General features: G+C 44.9%; 1 protein-coding gene across 6 annotated transcripts; it reads right to left on the reverse strand.

Annotated features, from left to right (window-relative positions):
* Window positions 1-230: 230 nt before the first annotated feature.
* On the reverse strand, window positions 231-22148 carry LOC310750518 (uncharacterized protein C8orf58 homolog). 6 transcript variants are annotated; one of them, XM_083588817.1, is made up of 7 exons: window positions 21889-22148; window positions 10998-11668; window positions 9040-9201; window positions 7643-7835; window positions 5744-5856; window positions 2231-2346; window positions 231-1417 (listed from the first exon to the last, which is right to left on the reverse strand). In XM_083588817.1, exons 2-7 carry the CDS (start codon window positions 11616-11618, stop codon window positions 1315-1317), a joined length of 1308 nt encoding a protein of 435 aa, XP_083444943.1. In that variant the 5' UTR covers window positions 11619-11668; window positions 21889-22148; the 3' UTR covers window positions 231-1314. The 6 variants fall into 6 exon arrangements, with proteins under 6 accessions (XP_083444943.1, XP_083444940.1, XP_083444942.1 ...); XM_083588814.1 differs by having other exon boundaries at window positions 22070-22142; XM_083588816.1 differs by having other exon boundaries at window positions 2235-2346; window positions 22070-22137.
* Window positions 22149-23150: the final 1002 nt, after the last annotated feature.

The following is a 23150-nucleotide window of genomic DNA, read 5'->3' on the forward strand; positions in this document are numbered from 1 at the left end:
TGGCTCTGTGGAACAGTGTGGTGAACTAGAGGGACCCCAAGTCTCATCTAGCAAGGCTTTCCGTATGTTCTCACAACATGCTATGCATGTAGGGAATTCCTCCATACACACCCCATGGAGGTCCTTTCACATATGCAATATCTCCCACCCCAGGCTGAAGTGGCACAATTCACAGCATTCTGTTGAACTTTCAGATAACTTTCTTCCAACATAATTTCAAAGGCAGAATGTAAAAAAGTCTGCAAATAGTTTTATTTTCCTCAGTTTTATATAACTTGTGAATATATCAATTTCCATCTATATACACATACATGCGTGACCATTAGGCCATATAAATATATACAGGGCTCACTCCATATGTGAAGTTATATAGCTGTATGTGAGGACATACAAAAAGATGTGGAGTGTCAGTCATTTGTTTCATAAGGAAAATCATAATTAAAGGCAGGGCCAATAAGTTATTTCACATTCTGCCATGCAGGGATTTCCTAGTGAAGACTGGGAGAAGAGAGGTCTATCCTCTCCCCTCAGAGCCATCGTCCTCATCTAGTAACCACGCACATGAGATTTTATGCCCACGCTCCTAATCAATGAGACAGCAGCCTAAAATCTTAGGAGAGTTGGCAATGATGGGAAAGGATCTTTCTAACAGAATATGGTGATGTTTGGTGGTGTGTATGAGACAGACCTAAAACCTGTGTTCTCCAGAGGACCAGCCTCAGGGAGATCTGTCCCGAAGACAGTGTATAAAAATAAAAAGAAGGGCAGGCTAAAGAAAATGAGGCTATGTGCCAATGTAAAACTGGCTCTCTGTAGACTGTGGTTTGTAAATAGAGACCCAACACAATACATGTGCTGATACAAATCATGGTTACGGTAATTTATACCAGGTCCCCTAACCATGGTTTACAAAGCCCATGTTGATGCATAGTTTACGTTACTGCACTGGTGCATATGTAATGTGAAAACAATAAAACAGGACAGAAGGGGTAAACTGCAAGAGGAGGAAGCATTTGCTCACAAGGCTGGCTTCGAATTTGCAGACTGTGGCTTGCAGTGAGCAGTTATGTTTCCAGTTGGTTGGAAAGGTTTCATAGAAGAGAATCATTTTGCTAGGTGGAGCTTTTGTGTCTCCATTCTTTATCTGAAAGTCTCTTCTCTCTTCCACTGGAGGGGGGTTTGAAGCTCACCGTCAAAGTGGGTGGAGCATTTCAGCTCCCAATAAGCTCACAGGGAAGGGAAGAAGAGTCCATGTGCATGACAGCACTGACTTGGGGGCCCCAGACCTGTCATGCCTCCAAGAGAACCTGTGGCTCACCGCATGGAAAGGTGTTTCGATCTGTGCTTTTTTGCACCCAGAGTGGGCAGGAAACGCCACCTGGGTTGGGATTCTTCTTTGTCCAATATGGTATATGTTCTGTAAGGAAAATAAAAAGGGATGAGGGAGATCTGATAGGAGGCACCCACTCAATAGGTTGCTTGCAACACAGGTTGCTACAATATCCAAATTACCTGGCGTTAGTAAAAGTTTCTTTCCCTGAGCATGAGGCAGCTGGAAATATGAGCTCCACTTTTAACAAACACATTTTCTCAATGTTATATATAAGAGCTGGAAGACTGGGCTCATGCCCAATGCCACTACACCAAGTCTGACTGGGGAGTCGCCACTGGCACACCCCAAAAGTAGCAAAAGTGTTGTGTTTTTACTATTTTTCCTTGGGAGCCCAGAGTGGCTGGGGCAACTGTTGGGGGTACTTGGTCATTCATTTTCAGAACAATGTCTTCATGAGTTTCTGCATTTAAGATGAAACTCTGGCTGTGAAGCTAGATTGTTTACACAGGTTCAAAGATAAGACAGTGAAGTCATGGACATGTGCAATACGTTATGTGAGTGTGACTAAGAGAGACTTTTGGTTTTGATCTGCTGAGAGGATGCAAGCCGATCTGTCGCTGTGGGAATCCACAGCAATCTCTGTAAACAGCAACCATTAAGCTTGATGACAGGCAATAAAGTAATCTGCCTAGAACAATTCTGTGTTGGTCATCAATCAAGACTAGGGGCCAATTTCCTCATGCTTCACTGCAGACTGTATTTCAACTCTGTTAAAAGCCTGGTCAGAAGCATGCTGGGCGAATCTGTTTATAGCAGCTATCACACCATAAACAGCCACAGCAACCCTGTCAGATGAGTGGCATGTAATTTTTTTAATAATCATCATCGTCATCTTACCTGCACTGACTGCTGCTGGGGGCAGCCTCACCAGATGAGATTGGTTCATTGGCCCGCACAGATTTCCTCGTAATCCTGCTGATCAGCCCTTTGACTTTGCCCCAGTGAGAGTGGTCCTGAGAGAAAGAGGACACAATGTGAAGAGACTGGGTCTATCCCAGGGTACATGACATTTATACCAGCCATAATCCCAACATCGCAGAAATGAAACCAACAGCCAGGAATCTTTGATCCCTTCTTTGCCATTTTACTGTTAGTCTTTTTTTTTAAAAAAAAAAAAGATATTTATTGAGATTTTCCATTTTATACAAACCAAAAAGAAAAAGAGAAAAGAGAAAAAAGAATTAAAAAGAAAAAATATTAAAAACACATAAATTTCATATCATATTTTCCAATAACATATTTCCTTGACCTCCTCATACCTCCCCTTCTTGTATTCCAGTTCAAATTGTTCATCCAGCAAATCCTTATCTCATAGCATTACAGCTATAAACCTTATTTTCAATCCATCTTCTTAAATTATTGTAACTTATACTTTTACTTATGTACAAAAAAGAACTATTTTTTCATATTCTTTTGTATCATTACAGCTGATAACCCCTTAATTTCAATCCAACATCACTCAATTTTCCTTAATGTTACAATATTTTTGCAAATAGTCTTTAAATTTCTTCCATTCTTCTTCTGCCGATTCTTCTCCCTGGTCACGGATTCTGCCAGTCCCATAAAGTCAATCAATTTCGTCTGCCATTCTTCCAGAGTGGGTAGATCTTGCGTCTTCCAATACTTTGCAATGAGTATTCTTGCTGCTGTTGTAGCATACATAAAGAAAGTTCTATCCTTTTTTAACACCAATTGGCCAACCATGCCCAGGAGCAAGGCCTCTGGTTTCCTCACAAAGGTATATTTAAATACCTTTTTCAATTCATTATAAATCATTTCCCAGAAAGCCTTAATCCTAGGGCACGTCCACCAAAGGTGAAAAAAAGTACCTTCAGTTTCTTTACATTTCCAACATTTATTATCGGGCAAATGGTAAATTTTTGCAAGCTTGACTGGGGTCATGTACCACCTGTATATCATTTTCATAATATTCTCTCTTAAGGCATTACATGTCGTAAATTTCATACCTGTGGTCCACAACTGTTCCCAGTCAGCAAACATAATGTTATGTCCAACATCTTGTGCCCATTTAATCATAGCAGATTTAACCGTTTCATCCTGAGTATTCCATTTCAGCAGCAAGTTATACATTCTTGATAGTATCTTAGTTTTGGGTTCTAAAAGTTCTGTTTCCAGTTTGGATTTTCCCACCTGGACATTTTACTGTTAGTCTTGTGTCTGCTGCCAAGATGATTATAGATCACCTGTGGGTGACCTGAGTGCTACCCAGTTGGTGCTGAGCCATGCAACAGTGCCTTTTTGGTGGTGGAACACCTCCTCTCTCACTCTTTCCCTCAGGTGTGCCTTCTGTTAAGTTGTGGGTGAACATATCGGACGACACAGCGATTCTTCAATCAGCTCTTGTTTATTCACAGGCCAGAACAGAACTGAACTGAAGGGTTCAGCTAGCCTGTTTATATAGAGCTCCACTAGAACGCAACAAGTAACCACTTTCTGTAACTATCCAATCACTGAACGTCACTTTCAATCCCTTATTTGCATATGTGGACCTGAGTGAAAACTATCTACAGTATCCCCCTGCTGCCCCAGGGTGAGAACTTCAGTACATAGCACCTTCCCTCATTGTTAACATTATGGGGGAATTTAAAACATCCCTATTTGAAACAATTCAGGAATTTGATTTCTGAAAGATATTGTTTGTGGAAACCTTGAAAGTTTATAAGCTTTGAGGACAAGTTTTTGGAGGTTCTTGTAGTTTGTTGTCTTGGGCTCCTTTAAGAGGAAAGGTGGGAGTGAATAATCACCAGGTCCTAAACCCTATTTATGTAAAAACGTAAGAAGAGTCTGACTGCAGGATCAGACCAAAGTTCCATCTAGTCCTGTTTCCCACAACGGCCGATCAGATGCCTCTTGGGAAGCCCAGGACCCTCCCAATGCTGCTGCTTAGCAACTGGTCCTCAGGGGCCATGAGCCCACATCTGGGCCTTGAAGACCTTTTGGAGTTTGTCAAAAAGTGTCTTCTCCCCGCATGGTGAGGGCAGACCTCAGAGAACACAGGGCTGGTGTCACTTAAGGGCAAACTAACTTGCATTAAAATCTTTTATGTCACCCTGATGTACTTGACTTGACCAAACTCAGGGTAGCTCTTTCCATGTTTACAACGAGGGGGATTTTTGCCCTTCCAACCACCTTCCCCCTGCTCCCCAGCAAAATTTAGCTCCAATTTATTTTAAACTTCCAACTTATAAAAACAATATACTATGGCAGTGTACCAAAAAATCATCAAAATAATATAACATTTACTAAACAAAAACAAATGACCAACACTGAATCAAACTGATTTTCTAAAAATGCTTGGCAAAAAATGGCTTTTTTTAGAAGGCAATGAAATGTCAGATGTGTAGCTGAAATCAGACACCTAATTTTGAAAGGAATGGCATTCCAAATTACTGGCACCACTAGCCTTCGTTCACACATAAACTAAATGAATGTGTGGTGGGGCGGTCAAGAAGACTTCTCCAGAAGACCACCATGAACTGGCTGGTGTGTAAGACTTATGGGGGCTCCTCTTCCTCTGAAAGATGCATGGAAGGGCAAGAACAGCAACTGCTTTCCACAGCATTGGGAAGTTCGGGGGGGTGGTGGCATGTGTTCCATTTCTGCTAGTCATCCATTTTTCAAAGGAAGGTGGTGGAAACCCTCATGATAAACGCTTCCTGATTTTTTTTTAAGAATGGAACTATGGAATAGAGTTCCCCACCTTCTCATAGATCAAGTTACCATAGAATATGATTGTAATTTATTCTTACAAAAAAAATTCTACCATAGTACTCAAAAGTACTGTACAACGAAGCTTTTTAAGTAAAATGATGTAGCCTTGCTTATATTATTTCTGACACTTCTATCTTGCCTTGGAGGAGCTCAAGGTGGCAGACACGGTCCTCTCTCTCCCTCTCTCCCCCCCAACCCCCGCTGCAATTTTTAAATTTAGGTCTCAATCCTGTGAGGTAGATTAAGCCAATCACACATACATGTAAGTGGCTCAAGATCGCCCAGTGAATTTCACGGCTGAGTGAGGATTCAAACTGAGGTCTCCCCAGTGGAAATTCAGCACTCTAACCCAGAGACAGCCAACACAATGCCTTCCAGATGTTGCTGGACTACATCACCCATCCTACCCCTGACCCTGGGGCTGGGGCTGGGGCTGATGGAGTCAGAGAGTCCACCAACATCTGGAGGGCACCACCTTGGCTACCCACGCTCTAGAGTCTAGACACTATACCACACTGCCTCTTTGTGCCATCAGTCACACCTCTCCAGATTTAATTCAAATCCTACACATGGCAAGTTTTTTGATTCCCCCCCCCTAATGGAACATGGCAGACCTACCTTGAGCTTCATGCCTGGTGGCAAGGTGTGTGAGCCCCCATCTAGCTGATCCAGCAAACTGGGAGAACTGGCAGAGTGGGCTGCTGACTTCTGAGGGCAACCATCCTTGTTCCCTATGGCAGCAGAAGTGTATGTTAGCCCAACACAATCAAATCATGAGAACATAAGAATAGCCCTGCTGGATCTGACCAAAGGCCCATCTAGTCCAGCATCTGGTTTTTAATTTATTTATTACATTTATATCCCCACCTTTCCTCCAAGGAGCTCAAGGTGGCAGATATGCTTCTCTTCCTTCTCCTTTTAGCCTCACAGCGGCCCTGTGAGGGAGGTTAGGCCGAGAGACCAGGAGGAGCTTATGGTCATCCAGTGAGGTACATCCAGTGGTCCGACCCTCTAACCCAGGGCTTGTCCACCTGGTCCCTACCGCCCACTAGTGGGCGCTTCAGGATTCTAGGAGGACGGTAGTGGGTTCTACGGCCCAAGCTGAATCCTCCATCCATCGAGCACCGGTGGGCAGTAAGGAAATTTTACCATCAAGAAAGATGCATTAGTGGGCAATAGGTATAAAAAGGTTGACTACCCCTGCTCTAACCACTACATCACACTGGAACATAATTTAACTGTGAAGAGAGCACTTCATGAACCCAGTGTGCTAAAAGGACTGCCTGAATCAAGGCTCAGTCTTATTTGAGAACGTGTTCAATCAGAAGGTGGAATCTTGTTTCCTTCTGGCTTTTCAGCTTGTTGCCAATTTGCCTCCATGTCTAAATTCATTATATTTTCTCAGATAGACATCTCCCAAGAGCCTGTTCTGAATGTAACACCTAAAGAGCTCCACTCATTTTTGTTCTCGATGACAGTTCTAAACGTCGTACAGTGTGACAGATCACTTTTCTTATGTGTGTTAAAATTTCCAATAAAAAAAACCTGAAGGACCTGGAAATCTTATTCTACTGATCTGAATAAGTTAATTGCAACTTTGAAGCTACCCAGCTCAACTGGTATTATATCCCTTTGCTACGTTGACAAATTTTATGAAGCAATGCATTTTTAGGAACAGAAACAACTTCACACACACAAAAAGGTAGCAACAGAAAATTTCTTGGAATTTTCTGAGAAGTTTCTGCTCCACCACATCACAACTTTCAACCTTTTTCAAACAAATAGTTTCAAACAACCTAGTTTCAAAATGATAGTTCAGTGTTATCAAACTCCAGCTGTAAATTACCTCAGGTTAATAAGAATTAATAAGGGATGCGGGTGGCGCTGTGGTCTAAACCACAGAGCCTAGGACTTGCTGATCAGAAGGTCGGCGGTTCGAATCCCCGTGACGGGGTGAGCTCCCGTTGCTCAGTCCCAGCTTCTGCCCACCTAGCAGTTCGAAAGCACATCAAAGTAGATAAATAGGTACCGCTCTGGCGGGAAGGTAAATGGTGTTTCCATGCGCTGCTCTGGTTCGCCAGAAGTAGCTATACACCGGCTCCCTCGGCCAGTAAAGCGAGATGAGCGCCGCAACCCCAGAGTCATTCACAACTGGACCTAACAGTCAGGGGTCCCTTTGCCTTTACCTTTAATAAGAATTACTTAAGATATACCCACAAGAGAAAAAAGTGACTACTAATGTTGGTAGTCTTATGTTAAAGCCCTGACCTTTTCATAACTTATTTAAAAAGCTATCAACAATATTCTCAGAAAACAACTGAACCTGGATCCAGAATGTTTTGTTAACATTTCTAAAAGGGAAAAGGGTCTAAAGATAAGAATTCTATATGTCATGTGATCACAGTGGATGAGTATGTTGCCTCAGTACTGGAAACGTTTGCATGCTCTGGCTAAGATACTCTAGTACTCGGGATCAGGGCCAATGGCTTGCCTTTAAACCAAGAGTCAAGAGCTCACCCAGGTTACGGGCTGGGCTCCGTAGCGCCCGCGTGTCCGAGGCAGAGCGGGCCCGGAAGTGGTGGGGGTGCCAGGAGTCAGCCGACTTGAGATGCTCCTCTTCTGCCACCTTCTCCATGGTTGCTGGAACCTCAGCCTGCATTTCAAGTGTCATCAGCCCAGAGCCATCTGGCACATCTTCAGAAAAGCCTTCCTGTCAGACAAAATGGTACCAGAGTTGAAGAAAAACCATTCTAGAAACACATCTCTGGGGGACATATTTCAGGTTCAATGGGGCTAAGATTAAAGAATGTGGAGATTAGTGATCCCAGGACTATGGATCCAATTGCAAAAGAGCCAGTCTGGTTAGAGTGCATAGCTATGACCTGTGAGAACAAATCCCCTGTAGGCACAAAGCTTGCCAAGTGCCCCTGGGCTGCCTCTCTCAGCCTACCTCCCAGGGTCGTTGGGGGGGGAATGTTGCTCTCTGCTTCTTATGTGTGATTTGAAAGGAAGTAATTAAATAAAATGAGCCCCTACAGTTCACAGAGTGTGTTTGTGAATACTGCTGATTGGTGATGTTGGTTTTCAATATGCATAGGGTAATTTGCATTACAAAATTTTCAGTTAAGCATCAGAAAATGTTGTGAGATAATAGAAAAAGATCTAATTTTTATTTGCTTGTATTTAGTTTAAAAAAAAAAAGTCCACTACCAAACTTGCCTAATACTGTATTTGCAATTGGCTCCTGTTCATTCTTGCTAATGAATGTATGAAACTAAAATTTTCCACAGAAAAATAAAGCACTAAAAAATGTCTGCCCCACATACTGCTGCTGGCCCACTGATGAGTCAAGTCCAACACATGAAAGCAGCTCATCTTTTTGGCAAACGAAATTAATGGACTATGCCGAGCTGGCGAGATTAACAGGGAAAATTCAAAACCAGCAGGACCAGATTTTCTGAAGGACTGGAAGAAATTTATGTTATATTTGAAAGACAACTGTAATTATTTAACATCGCTAGTAGGGTTACAGAAGTTTTGTAGGGAGGATTTTATAAATTATTGTGAAGATGACTGAGATATGGATGTAAGATTTGAATTATAGCAATAAGTATAGTAATACAATGCAGAATGAGAACGGAATTTAGAAAACTATTAGAAGGGGTTGAAGGAAGTCTCAGGTGATAATAGCCAAAGATTTGCCATGTTGTTTTGTAAGTTGTTATGTTGGAAAATATGTGCAAAAAGTAATAAAAATTAGATTAAAAGGAAGAAAGGAGCTCATCTCTGCCCACCACCACTTCCTGCCCCCAATGTCCGAACTGCCATCTCCTTCCTGCAACAAATTTACTCAAAATCACCATGAACTTGTTTCAATAACCCTCTAATAAACAGCCCTCAGCCCTTTCTCTCACGTTCTCAGATTCCTGGACCCGCACCCGGCACTCCATGATCTGCTGCTGATGCTGAAGTCGAAGGTTGGCCTGCTGCAGGCGGGCGATCTTCTCCAGCATCTGGCAAATGTGCTCCAAGTACCGTAAGCCCTGTCCAGGCATGGTCAGCAAAGTCTCGTGCACCTAAGAAAGGAGCCAGCATGGGCCGTCAGGGATATGAGCTCACTTGCACGTTCCGTATACAGCAGACAGCAAACAGCCCCAGAGAGAAGCAGTCTAAAGCGGAGGAGGAGGCAAGCAGCTCCTGGAACAGCCCTGCAGCATCGTGCCAAAGGCTCATCTCCCAGTGGCTGAGCAGATGCCCATGGGAAGCCTGCAAGCAGGACCTGGGCTAACAGCCCCCCCCCCCCCGGCCGCTTGTGATTCCCAGCATCTGATATTCAGGGGAATACTGCCTTCAATAGCAGAAGCAGAAGATCGCTCTCATGAGTCACTGATATCCATATCCTCCATGAATGGGTCTCATCCTCTTTTGAATCCATCCAAGTTGCATCCAAGTTCCATAGTTTAACTATGCACTGTATGAAGAAATACTTATTTTTGTCAGTCCTGGACCTTTCACCTAAGTTGAGTTAGCCATTATGAGCGGGGAAGGGGAAAGAAATATAGGATTTCCAAGATCTGCCTTAAGGAAACAGATGGTGCTGGCTCTGAACAGATTGTAGTATCAAAATTTCACATTTATTACAATAGGATGGATTTCAGTGCAGACACTGAACTCACTTGGGAATGTAACTGGAAACATCTCTAAGCAAAGGGCATCAGATGTAGGAGCACAAACTGACGTGGCCTGTCTTTTTATCCAAACTATTCAACATTGCTTAGCAAGACCAAAACCTCAGTGTCAAATATGAAAAATAGCTGTCATTTCCCACAATACAGTGGTACCTCGGGTTAAGAACTTGGGTTAATTCGTTCTGGAGGTCTGTTCTTAACCTGAAACTGTTCTTAACCTGAAGCACTTTAGCTAATGGGGCCTCCTGCTGCTGGTGCGCTGCCGCCGCACAATTTCCGTTCTCATCCTGAAGCAAAGTTCTTAACCCAAGGTACTATTTCTGGGTTAGCAGAGTCTGTAACCTGAAGCCTATGTAACCCGAGGTAACACTGTACAAAAAAGCTTGTGCCTGACTGTTTTTGAACAGATGGATTCAATAGCTGAACTAGGGAAGAGCTTTATGGGTGAAAGAGTCCAAGTTGGCTTATGTGAGGCAGCCATGCTAGAGGATTGGTTTCTGGAATGCCAGCTTTATTCTGATATTAGGGAACAACAACAACCACACAGATACACATGCAGTTTAGATGTATTTTACTTTGTTCTCTTTTGCTATGGTCTATGGACTAATTCAGTAACTTTTATGTATGTATGCATCTAGCTCAAACTCAGGTGAATCAAGACTGGAAGGCCAAGTAAGTTCTCAAGTGTCCCAGCACCTTCCTCCTAAAAACCGGGTCAGGAAAGAGCAGCGTGTGCACGTTATGTTATGTCATCAGAGGGCAAGGACCTTGCCACATTCCAGCAAGAGGCAATTAGGCAAGGTATCGTCATCAGGTGGAATGGAGAGCATTTCCCATACGAAACTGCCCCACCTAGCTAGTGGGAGGAGAGACTGGGATACAGCAGGAGAGGACGCAAGCTATCACACAATCCTGGGTCACTAAAACTCTGCCAGCCAGTCATAAAAGCCGCCTTTCCAGCCATCTATAGACCTGTTTCCCAGCACACGGCTGTTCCTACTCCAAACAGGAGACTAGCTTGGCAGAAATAAAAACCCACTGCAAAGGAACCTAGAAAAGGAAGAGCAGCTTTTGGCCAAACCATGCTTAAAACTGGAAAAGCTGCTGCAAAGGAGCCTGGGAAAGAGGACCTGTGCTTGGCTTGGCTTAAAACAGCAGAGTAGTGCACCTTTCTCCCCACTTACCTGTCCTTGTGGGCTCCATTCCTCTGGAGTGCTGTTGCCAGACAGCATAGGAATCAATTCCCCTGCAGCAGCATCCACATTCTCGTTGACGCTTGCTGCCCGGTGCAAACGATAGGAATTCAGGCCCTCCAAGTCCACTGGGCTACGGGGCCTCTGACCCAGCCGCCCGGGGGATCGGCGAGGCACCTGGTGCTTCTGAGACCGCTGGACCACCTGGGCCAACTTCTTGCTGGCAGAGAGATTCCGGCAGTAGGCACGATCCTGGATGGGACCCAGGTCCTCCTGCTCTTCACCTTTGGGGAAGCCTTGGCAGGGAGCTGCAGAAAGTGGTGGAGAGTCTTCCATCGAAGGCTGGAAGCCATCAAGACAGTCCAAACAGAAGCTTTTCTCTGAGCCCTCCGGGCTGGAGGGAGAGTGATCGTTGCTGGTCATTTCAACACCAGAATCCTCCGATTCAGATTTGAGGAACCTCCCGCTGATAGGCAAGAAGCCTAACTGGTGGGGAATGGGTTCTGTTAGGGAGCCAGCCTCATCCAATCGATCCACCCGGCTGATTTTCTTGCCATCCAGCTCCATGTCAAGGGGGCACTGGAGTTGAGGTTCCTGTAGACTCTGAAACATGCTGACTGAGGTCAACACCACGCAGTTCTCTACGGGGCTCCAGGCACTAGCTGAGATTTAGAAGGGAAAAAGACATTGTTGAGACAGAGGCCAACCCTGCTCCACAGATCATGAAAAGCCCAACACCTGGATCCAAGTAAATATAGTGCCTTCCCAACAGATAACTCCGCCCTGGCCACTCTCCTCCCCCCAAAGCTCCTTTGGACGAGGAAATGTGTGTGCTTGCAACATATGCATTCCAAGAATATTCCTCATGCACCTGAATCATGCTGGCCTTTGCTTCAGACAAGGCGTGGCAGAGAAGGAGGAGCTGAAGACGGTGCTAAGGAAATAAATCTTGGGGGAATAGCTTCGGCACAAGTATTATTGCACATGGACCATGAATGGTGTGTGCCACCCTACTGCCAAGACTTGCCCACCTGTCTTCAGTCTCTCAATCGGACTGTTCAAAAAATTATGTAACTGGGGCTACAATAGAGGTCTTGTGCAAATTTTGTGGCCCCAGCAACTTTCACACATTCTACTTAATTTGATGGCAGGGTTCTTGCTGTTAGCCTGTAGAAGAAGGGGTGGGCAATCTATGGCAGGGGTCGGCAACCTGCGGCCCATGGGGGCAGTTTAACTAGCTCACGAGCCGCCCCCAAACCGAATTGCCCACTCAGAGTCATCACACGCACGCAATCCAACCCACGGAGAGATCTCTGCGGGACTTGACCGGCCCAGGCAGACCAACACCTTGCCGCCCCCTGATCTGTGGCCTCTGCCTAATTTCCCATGAGAGTGGGGAGAGCCCAGAGGGAGAGAAAAACATCACACTGTGTGCAAAGGAGGTTATATAAAACAAATACTAAGCAGTTAGACAACACTTTCAGAGCGTGTTTGCAGCCACCTCACAGACATTGTTTCAGTAACAGCCCTCTAAGGTAGACCAAACAGCCCTCTAAGGTAGACCAATATTATCTATAATTATTGTACCAAGGAGGCCTAGAGAACTCAGCTCGCCTAAGGTTATCCAACAAGCTCTTAGTAAACGGAGACATCTGAACCGGAGGCGTCCCAGTTCACAGATGATTCCTTTTTACAATATGCTGGTGACACTCAGCTCTGCTTCTCAAGATCTAAATTGGAGAGACCAGTTTCTGGATGCTGCGGTGGGATGGATACGGGGAAATAAATTTTGCTTGAATTCTGGCAAGTGGTTCTCTTTCCCAATAAATTGGTCCACTGCCTGAGTGGATGGGGGTGACGAACACCCTCTGAAGCAGCAGATACACAGCTTTGGGGTGGCTCCTGGGTCCAGCTGTGTCACTGGAGCCCCAAGTGAACTGCTCTGAGTTACAACGGATTCAATTAATCCTCATCATCATCATGGCGAGGAGTGCCTTTAGCAGACTTCTGCTGCTAAGACAACTATGCCTGTTCCTGGACTGGAACAACTTAACAGGCACTGTTAACCATGAGGCTGAAATGCACTCTATGTGAGGCTTTCCTTGAGCTTGGTCCAGAAACTGCAGTTAGTGTAAAATGCTGCAGCATATTAGCTAAACAGGAGAGAGTATCTTTGTGCCTGCACTCCAAGATCTGCCCGTTTGCTACCAGACTGAGTTCAAGGTGCTATTATTGGATCAAGGCCTTACCCCAGATGTGCCAACTCAATCACTTCATTATCTGCAGAACTGGCACTTCTATAAGAGCCACAAAACATCCGTTCTGCACTTGTAAGTTGTTCCTTTAGTGCGGGATCACCTGCATTGCACCGGGCAGGTACCATCCCTGAAACCTTTTAGACATCCGCTGAAAACTCTTCTGTTTCGGCAAGCCTAACCAGACATATGATTTGGTTGCATCTGTTCTTGGGTTTTTTAACTGTTTTAAAATGTTTTAAGTATGTTTTTTCTTAACTCTATTTTTTGTTAAAGAAGTGTTTGTCACCCTGGACTCCTCTGGAGGTAGGGCAGGATAAAAGTTTCAAAAATAAATACTCCTGTAAACTTGCTAAGGCCTTCCATGCCTCCTTTAGCCCTGCTGATGCTGCAGTGAGCCCTGGGAGATGCAGAGCACCTGAGTGACAGGTGCCTCTTCCTTCCCCCAGCACCATCTCCACCCCCAATACAGCTACTCTACTGTGGCCAGCAGGACTCCCAATTTTTATCCCACAGGAAGGTTGGGAGAGGAGGGTGGCCAAAAAGGCCAGCAAAGAAGGAAATGCAATCTGTCTCCTGGAATTATTGGAGGCATTACAGGACCTTTAGGTTGCAATCTGGCAAACAGGTAAAGTTGGCATTTCAGTGGTACCAGGCACCTGCAAGAATTCCCTCTTCTGTGTAAACCACTTGGTAGGGTATTTTGGGTTTATCCAATGCTAATTCTATTCAAGAGTTGAAATTAATGAACCTATGTTATACATGTTGTCAGGGAACTGCCATCGGAGCCAAGAGTGGAGGTAAGGCTCCCCAACGATGCAGGAGAAGGGACCAGCAGGGAGAGAGAGAACACTTCCTTTGGGGAAGGAAATCGGCGTGACACCAGGAAGAAAGGGGAGCAGGGAAGGACCTCGGAGACATGGCTCCAAGACTCTTCCACAGAGGCCAGCGGGGAGAGCCCAGGACCTCCGCTGGCCACGCCCACTCTGCACAGAAGACTTCCACGCAGGGAAGCTAGGCGGAGACTTGGCGTCAAGCAGCTTTTATGTTGGAAGAAGTTCAGGAAACACCCACTGACGGATTCTGCCAGTGACTGACACAGCCACGGAGAAAGGGCTGTCCAGCCAGGGAAAGGTTTAGCCAGACAACGTTGCCTAGAGCAGCAGCCCCCTTACGCACGAGCAACCCCAATCCCCTTTACACATGTCCATTAATGTCAATGGATTTACTCTGAGTAGGAACCCCACTGAATACAATCCTTTCTGTTTCAGAATTAACTGATTAGTTTAATTTCTATTCCTCCTTTCCTGGAGACAGTGCTCTCCCTGACCAAAATAAAATCCTCAGCCTCCTTTCTAGGCACTGACCAGACCGAGACCTGCTTAACTTCAGGAAGGTGATTGCATTGCAGTTAGACAAGTTATGCTAATTGCATCATTGGAATGTTTGCTTCTGAGCTGCAGCTTCAGAAACAGGAGTTTCCTCCATCCATGCATGCAATTTAAGCCAAAAAAGGTAATTCCTAAGCCTTTGTGTTTACAACAACATTGATGGTTTTTATTTTTGACTCCCTTTACTGACTAGCACAAAGATAACTCTGGAGGTATCTCTTAACACTTGGATTAAATAAATACCAAAGAATTTATATTTCATAAATACAGCAAACAGAAATGTGGTAACTGCTAAGATACACCTGCATGTCAAATAAAGATTAGGTTTTATAAGTCAGGATTGCATTTTTTTAAAATTTCCCCAAATTTCCATTTTTAACATTTATAGCATAGAATGAAATATATGCAGCACAAAAAGGAAAAACCGAGGGATAACAACTGTGAAAAAACGTGGTAGAGAATCTTTTTTTAGCCCAAGGACCAGGCAACCTTCTGGGGGCCACACAGTGATGGCGGACAGCCTGGACCAGAGGCAAAAGCGGACAGGATAAAGAAAGTCAACTTCCCATAGCACAAGAGGCTCGTTTCTATACATACCCTTCTCTATCCACCATCCAGACAAGAAAGAGGCACCATCAGAGTTCAATAACACATTCTAGCCAAGAAAACATACTCAAAAAGGGTATGATCCACAGCAGTTCCTGGACCAGGATAGCTTGGCCTTGGTAAACCATCCTAGTGACTTCCTGTCTGGACTGCTGCAATGCATTCCACATAGGGCTACCCTTGAAGATGGCCTTGAAGCTGAAGTTAGTGCAGAATGCAGCCGCCAGGTTGGAGGGTGGGGCAATTCAGAGGGACCATGTGTTAGCAGTCCTGGAAGTGTGGCACTGGATGCCAGTGAACTACTGGGCCCCATCCAAGGTGCTAGTGCTAGCATACAAAGTTGTAAACAGCCCAGGCCCAAGGAACTAAGGGACAGGCCTTACAACTGAAAGGAGAGGTCCTGTTGTGATTCCGCTGCTGGGTGCTGCTCTGCTAGCACTGACCCATAACACAGCCATGCTACTTTCTTGGTAGCAGTCCCTGCTTATGGAATGAAATATATGAATATGAGTTGTGGGGATATTTGGTTTGCTTTCAGAAGTTCCCAGAATTCATTTTATATTGCATTGTTTTTATCATTTTGCTGTTTGCTGCTGCGGGCTCCTTTAGGATGGGAGAAAAATAAAGTAAATAACTCCTGATTCCCTCTGCCAATCAAAACTTTCAGATGCCTAATTTAGAAGAGAAAAGACAGTCTTTTTGTTGTGTTGCTGAAAAAGTGGGAGCCTACTGCAGATGGTCTGCCTGCTTTCCGTTCTGCATGAGGCCTCCCCATTCCCTCTCCTTGCATTCCAGGTTGTAGAGTCACCCAGACCAGTGGTGGGACACTTGAGTCAAAGTCATTATGACTTCTACCGCTCTTTTAGTACTAGTACTAGTACTGTGCCATTCTTATCTAAATGAGCCACACAACAAGCTAGGCATTCCCAACAAGGAATCCTACATTTAATTTATTGAATTTTTATTGCACTAGCCAAAAACCATGGCAACATCCAAAGAAGGAAAAGGAAAGGAAAACAAAAACAAAACAAACAACAAACACAGCAGTTGCTACATATGCAGTAAAACCATGGTCAAATCCACCAAAATTTCTTTATACACAGAATAAAAGGTAATTCTCAAATAAAATGTGCACATTAGATCTCAGAGTCCCCTTTGCAACTGACCACTAGCCCACCCTCTTCTTTCCTCCTAATCCTCCTACCAGTGGCCGGGGTATAGAGAGCCTCCTTAGAAGTCCCAGAGTCATCAGTATCACTCAGCAGCCATTTCACCCTCTCCGCCCCGGTTAGACTAGTTTCCAGCAAAGAATCCGGAATCAGGGGCCCAGTGTCTAGAAACACAGGATCACCCCCTTGACTCTAGAAGCCTCTCTCAACTGGAACAAAGTGGCCTCAAACATGCAGGGTGAATCAGATGCGGTAGGGGAGGAAAAGGAGCCCTTTTTTGGATGGGGGTGGAGGCACTTTGGCAGTCTGGCACAGGAATTTAGATTTCTGCATCCAACTCACATTCTGTAAATAGAAATCAATTGAGTAAGATAATGAGCCAGAACCTATTCAAAGAATGTGTTGCTTTTGTCCACTGCGTCCACGGGAGAGTTTTTAGAGGACAGGATGTTTGAGCCAAGCTCTGGAATTATTAGAATTACAGCGCTAACTGTACATGGCAGAAGTAAATAATAATAATAATGGGGGCCACAGAGCCCTATCTTCCAAAAGGCAATGTGGCATAGAATTCTGAAGGCTGCAACTGATTCCAGAATAAATACGTTGAAGTTTTTTTGGCCAGGTCCATGACTTGTGTGTTAATTGGGGGGGATTGGATTTTGGCAGTGCTCAGAAGCAATCTCCCCTTTTGCCTAGAAGCTGGTGTGGACGTTAAAATGCTTAAGTTAAGACCTCAGTCTCAGGTGACATCTCTATAGCAAGCACTCATGCATCTACACCACCAGCACAGGTGAGCACAGACACCATCACTGTCTGTTTTTAGGTGCCAGGCAAAAACATCCTCTTTCTACCCAGGCTTAGGGTTTTTAATTGGAAAGGTAGTTCCTTGTTATGCCCATCTTTTAAGTGGGGAGTTGCCCAGGTAGAGTACAGAATAGGACTTGCTCCTTTAAAATATTGTCAGATGAGCATTTCAATTTTTGTGCGTTGCTGCTTTCATCTGACTTTGTTGTTTTATTTTACTGTGTAAGTTACTCTGAGGCACTTGAATGCAAAAAAGGAACAATCTGATTTTCTGAGAAAATGAAGTCATTCTGCAACAATGCCAGTTAAGTATTCCTTCCCCATCCATGTGCACCAAGAGCTAATTCTGCATGCAGCAACCTTCCTCTGGACTGCCCAGACCCATCAGATGCAAGACCACAGGCAGAATGAATGGCCAGGGCTCAACCCACACCATTCCCAAGTACAGGCAGAAGGTGGGGGACACAGAAGAGAAACAAGGGGCCCATTGGTGTTCATCCCAGACTTGCCAAAGAGCCAAATTCCTTCACTAACTGAAACAATCATATTATTTGTTTAAACCACAGTTTCCTAAATTGACCCCATGGGGGTCAGTGGGATTTTGCAGGGGGTGGGTGGAAAATAAGTTTATGAGGTATGCTGCAAGAAACACAAAAATAATTAGGAACTTCAAGCTGCAGAAATAAAGGGCACTAGGCATGTACAGAACGCACATCCTTTGTCAGCGAGGAACCTCTGTATTTAACAATATGATTCCACAGTCCAGCAGCATTCCATATTTTTAAATTGTTATGAATTCCAGTAAGGGAGACTGAGGAATAAATGTTGATTATATAGTCATACTTACACTGCTAACAATTTGGGTTAGAGTTAAGGACAGCTGGACTAGCTCATCAGGGGAGTCAATGAACTCACACCTTTGGGAAACCCGGATTTAAACCCTTCCTCCTCCACTGCCTCTTCTGCCCTCTGGTACTCTGCCCAGCACCTGGTGCCCCACCCCCACTATATAAGCAAACAAATAAACAACATTGCATCGTGGAGGCAGTGGTAGGATCCTATGTAATGGCTGCTCCTCCTATCCAACTCACTCTCCCTCCCCCCTGACAAGCAGAGCCCAATAACGAAGATCCATCATTATTTCTCCCTCTCTTTTTCTGGCATCCTGAGAACATAAACACAAGCATATCTCCATCTTTCATCAGCCTGGCTGGACTTTGCAGTTCCACTGAAGTGTGGAAGAATGCGCAGCCCCAAGAGGGCCCTGCAGGGAAACAGCAGAGCTGTTTGCGGAGGATCTGCCATCACCTTGCAATCTGAAGCAATCATTTCAACCAGCGAAACCAGCACAGCTCCATCAAGAGCTGTCAGCCCCACTGGTCCTGCTACAGAGACCTCCACTCTCTTGAGCCAGCCAAATGCTTAAGGTAGAAGGGTGGGGTGGGGAGGGGGGAGAAGCAGGAGGAGGAACAGGTACTGGAAGAAATGAGAGATGAGCCGTTTGATCTACATGGTCTGAAGTCTCTCCAGGTGGAATGGATCCAAACCTTCACCTTCTCTCCTTCCAACTGTACCTATTTAGTAATACCAGTACCTGCTTTCTGAATAATAGTATTGGCAACTTGTGCGTAATGAAACCAAGCTACACTGATCCAGGAGGAAATTACATTAAACTTAGAAAGCCTTGGGCTCCCACTTGTTCTGCATCCAGTGAGCTGGTTTGGAAAGCAGTGCAAACTCAACAATATCCTGTCGTTTCTTACTGCTTCCCGACCCCGCCTAGCGGTGCTTAAAGCCAGTCATGGGACTGCGGCCTTACTTCCAATATCTGGGAAATGGGGTTGCTGAGTTTTGAAATTTGCTACAGGGAAATGCGACGTTTCTAAAAATGTGCTTGGGAAGCAGAACCTTGCATTAACAAGGATAGTTGGTGGACTCCCACTCCCATCACCACAGATAGCTCAGCCGATAGAGCATAAGAGTCAGAGTTGTCGGTTTGAGCTGCACACCAGGCAAAAAATTCCTGCATGACAACGGGCTGAGCTAGATGACCCTTGTGGGTCCTTCCAACTTTATGATTGTCTGATCTGATTCAATATAGGATGGCGATGGGAGTTGTAGCCCAGCTACATCTGAAGAATCCGTTGCTCTGTCCCTGCTCCCGCCAACCTAGCAGTTCGAAAGCAAGTCAAAGTGCAAGTAAACAAATAGGTACTGCTCTGACGGGAAGGTAAACGGCGTTTCCGTCCACTGCTCTGGTTCACCAGAAGCGGCTTAGTCATGCTGGCCACATGACCCAGAAGCTGTACGCCGGCTCCCTCGGCCAGTAAAGTGAGATGAGCGCCGCAACCCCAGAGTCGGTCACGCCTGGACCTAATGGTCCCTTTACCTTTTTTACATCTAAAGAGTCACAAGTTCTCCATCCCTGTTGGGACAAAATTATGGGCCAGTTCACACGAGTCAGTGTGGCATAGTGGTTATACTGGGACTGAGGAAACCCAGGATCAAATGCCACCTCAGACGTGAAGGCACTGGCTGGCAAAAGGCTACTCACCATACCTCACTGTGCTGTACTGAGAATGAAATTGAAGAGCCATGTATTCCACCTTAAACTACTTGGTGGAAATACCGGTAATTGTTCATGATGAGCATATGCATGGATAGCAGGCCCAGGACCTAGTCCAGCTTTACAGCAGATGGGTTCTGTCTCACAGAAACATTGCTAGGTCTAATGTACTATTTTTCCATTCCTTGGAATGTATAATTCTTATCTGCAGACTGCAAAGAACTGGGACACTTAAGTTAGGTAGCCAATAATGGGAGCAGATAAAGAAATAGAAGGCCCACACTATCTGCCTTTTCAACTGAAGACATTTTGTTCTAATGAGCTTTCCCATCCCAGCAGAATGAATGAATCTTCGCCATCAATCTATTCTGTACAGCTTTTGTTTTGTTTAGTTTTGACTACGTATATCTTCTGTCTTTGTGTTTTGTTGTTTTTATTGTACATCACCTTGAGACTATCGTTCACAACAATGGCCATGGATCACGAAAGTCTCTGATCTGAGCTTTTGCCAATGGCTGATCACAAGCTTTTCTCTACAGCCATGAGGACTAGAAACTTATATTAAAGTCAAGTTTCCAAATGTTGTGCAAGACACAATATTCCACACTTGCATAATAAACTGGGACACATACCTGCAAACACCCAAGTCCTTTTAACAGAGCAACAGTTCAAATGCTCCACAAATCTCACTGTTGCTCAACCAGTTGAATTTCTGAATATGAATCTGTCATTTATGGCAAAGTGAGCAAAGCTAATGGTTCAGCTCTGCTCATGGTTGAGCACAGAGAAACCAGTTCTGAAATGTAGTTCTGCAAACTGGACAAGAAGGTAAATCTGCCACATTTAGTACACATTCAGACTTACTTCTCAGTAAACAAATAAATGAGCAACCTTATGTACACTCAGAAGTTCTACTATATTCAATGGTGATTACTCTGAAGAAAGTGAACACAGGATTGGAGTCTAAATCATCCAGGACATCTATGCAACCTCTTGTATGGATGGGAATTGGACCTCAACTTTTCTTAAGCTTTACAGTGTGGGCATATTCAAGTCTAGGGGCCTACATGGAAGCAGTGAAGAAAAGGGATCTCTATTGCATCACTCCAATCTCTAGTACAGTACTCCAATACCAATTTTTATTTATTTAAAACTGTATTAATCACATTCATACCCCATCTGTCCTAGAAGCAACTTAGGGTGATGTTCTTTGAAGTTATCCTGTTTTATTCTAATAAACATGCAAAAGAGGTTAGGCTCAAAAAACAGACACTTTGACCCAGTCCCCCTTAGCTTTATGACTGAGTGGAAATTTGAACCCAAATCTCCCCAGGCCAGAGTCCTACAGAAACTCTACCAATTAAACCACAAAAGCTAAACAAACAACAGAAAGTTTTTCCTATCGCCTGGAGGGAAGCATTCAGGCACTGGAATGAAGCTCGTCTTCTCAGTCTGGTCCCCAGCTTGTATGTTATCCTAACTTTTCCTCCCAGAAAATAACACACACATTTTGCAAGGCCATTGTGTTAAAAACAAGATAATCACATCCTAAATAAAAGAAAGACAAGGGACCAGATGCCCAGGCCAACTTCTTTCAAGGTCTCCTACATTTGTGTGCACACAAAACTTTCTTTACCAAGGGCATAAAATACATCTTTGAGCCTGTCTTGCAGTTATGCAAACTTGTGACTATCACAAATGTGACACAGAAAGAAGAACGCACCCAGTTTAAGTGCCACCCCCAATACCTTAATATGCCTTTCTGTTTTGGGCATCGATGCATCCTGCAATATAAAAGCAAAACGAATTTTGGCAGGAAATATATGCATGCAATTTAAAATTTAAACAGACGTACTGCTTTTCTGTTTATCAAAACTGCCGGACAGGCAACATTACTCTTAAAAGCCCTGGCACGTTCATCAGAGAAAAGCACAAATACATCCTGTGCGTGTCCACCTTTATGCTCAAGAAGTCTCAGAAGAAATACACCGAGGTCAGCATGCAATTCAACAGCCGTTTGCACGTCCACTTGCGCTGGAATCCTACGCACACTAACCAGCGGTAAACCCCACGAAGCTCGGTGAGGCTTACTTTTGAGTAAGGGTTCCTAAGACTGCATTGGTAAAGGCATTCACGAGCAGCGTCGTGCAAAACAGCCCTCGAAAGCGAGACTAGAGGCTTTCTTTAACGTAACTCCGGAGACCCGAAGGGGCCGCGGGACGGGTCGCCCGGGAATCCGCAAGCCAGGCTGGGGGGCCGCGCAGAAACCCACCTCCGCGCCCCCGAGGCGCCACCGAGAAGACGCGCCGCCTGCGCAGCATCTCGCGGCCGGAGAGGAGGAGCAGCGCGGCCGAGTCCGCCGCGCCAGAGATTTATACGCGGAGGGAGGGAGGGACCAAGGGCGCCGCCAGGACCTCCCCGGGGCAGCCAGGGACCCCCCCCCCCGAGCCCGGGGAGGCAGCCTCTCTCCTTACGACAAAAGCCTTCGTGGAGCTGAAGAGGAAGTGAACGGGAGTCCCCCAAAGCCTCTAACCCTCTCCCAAAAAGTGTTGGCCTTCGTTTTATTTTAAAAGTATTCATTTCTTTATTTGCAGAATACCGTAAATATATATACAGTACTGCCAACGTTCAGAAGAAAACAATGGACACCGAAAAAAACAACAATAAAATAATTATTACTGCATTTGTTAGTCACTTTAAGCGTCAAGGTAAAATGCAAAGAAGCAAAACCAAGTAAAAGCTGATTTAAAAACAAAATGTGCCTAAAACGTTCCACCCTTGTTAAAAGATGAGGACAGCCTTTGCTTTGCTAGCCTTGAACTTTTCCTGGAAATGCCGTATTTATTATTCCCACATCCCCGTTCCCAGGATGGTGAAGTATAAGATACAGTGAGCAACCACAGACATGCCCATTTTACTCATGCAACGAAATCAGCTTTCTTGTTTTTGTTTGCTCTAAAAATGCGCCCGGAGCAGTCTTTGCCAAGCTGGGCTTTCCATTTGTTTTAGCGGCAACTCCTGTCGCCTCCCGCCAGCACATCCCCTTGACTTCGGTGTGACATGCTCACAGGTGTGGGAGACTGTGGTTTTACAGTGCAATCTGATACATGTCTACACACAAGTAAGCCCCCTTGGGTGCCATGGAATTTACTCCCAAGCAAGTGCAGCACTTCAACTGTATAGAGTAAGTTCCTCTGAACTGAATAGGACTTTTCTGAGTATAGCCCTGTGAAGGCATACCCTGTGAACAACACATCGCGTATTTTGACATACCTCCATTCTTCCAGAGGATCCTCTCAGGCCAATGGCCCATCTAGTCCAACGTTCTGTTCAACCAGGCACTGCTTCTGTTC

Source organism: Podarcis filfolensis (genome assembly GCF_964270895.1).
Source record: "Podarcis filfolensis genome assembly, chromosome: 15".
NCBI lineage: Eukaryota > Metazoa > Chordata > Lepidosauria > Squamata > Lacertidae > Podarcis > Podarcis filfolensis.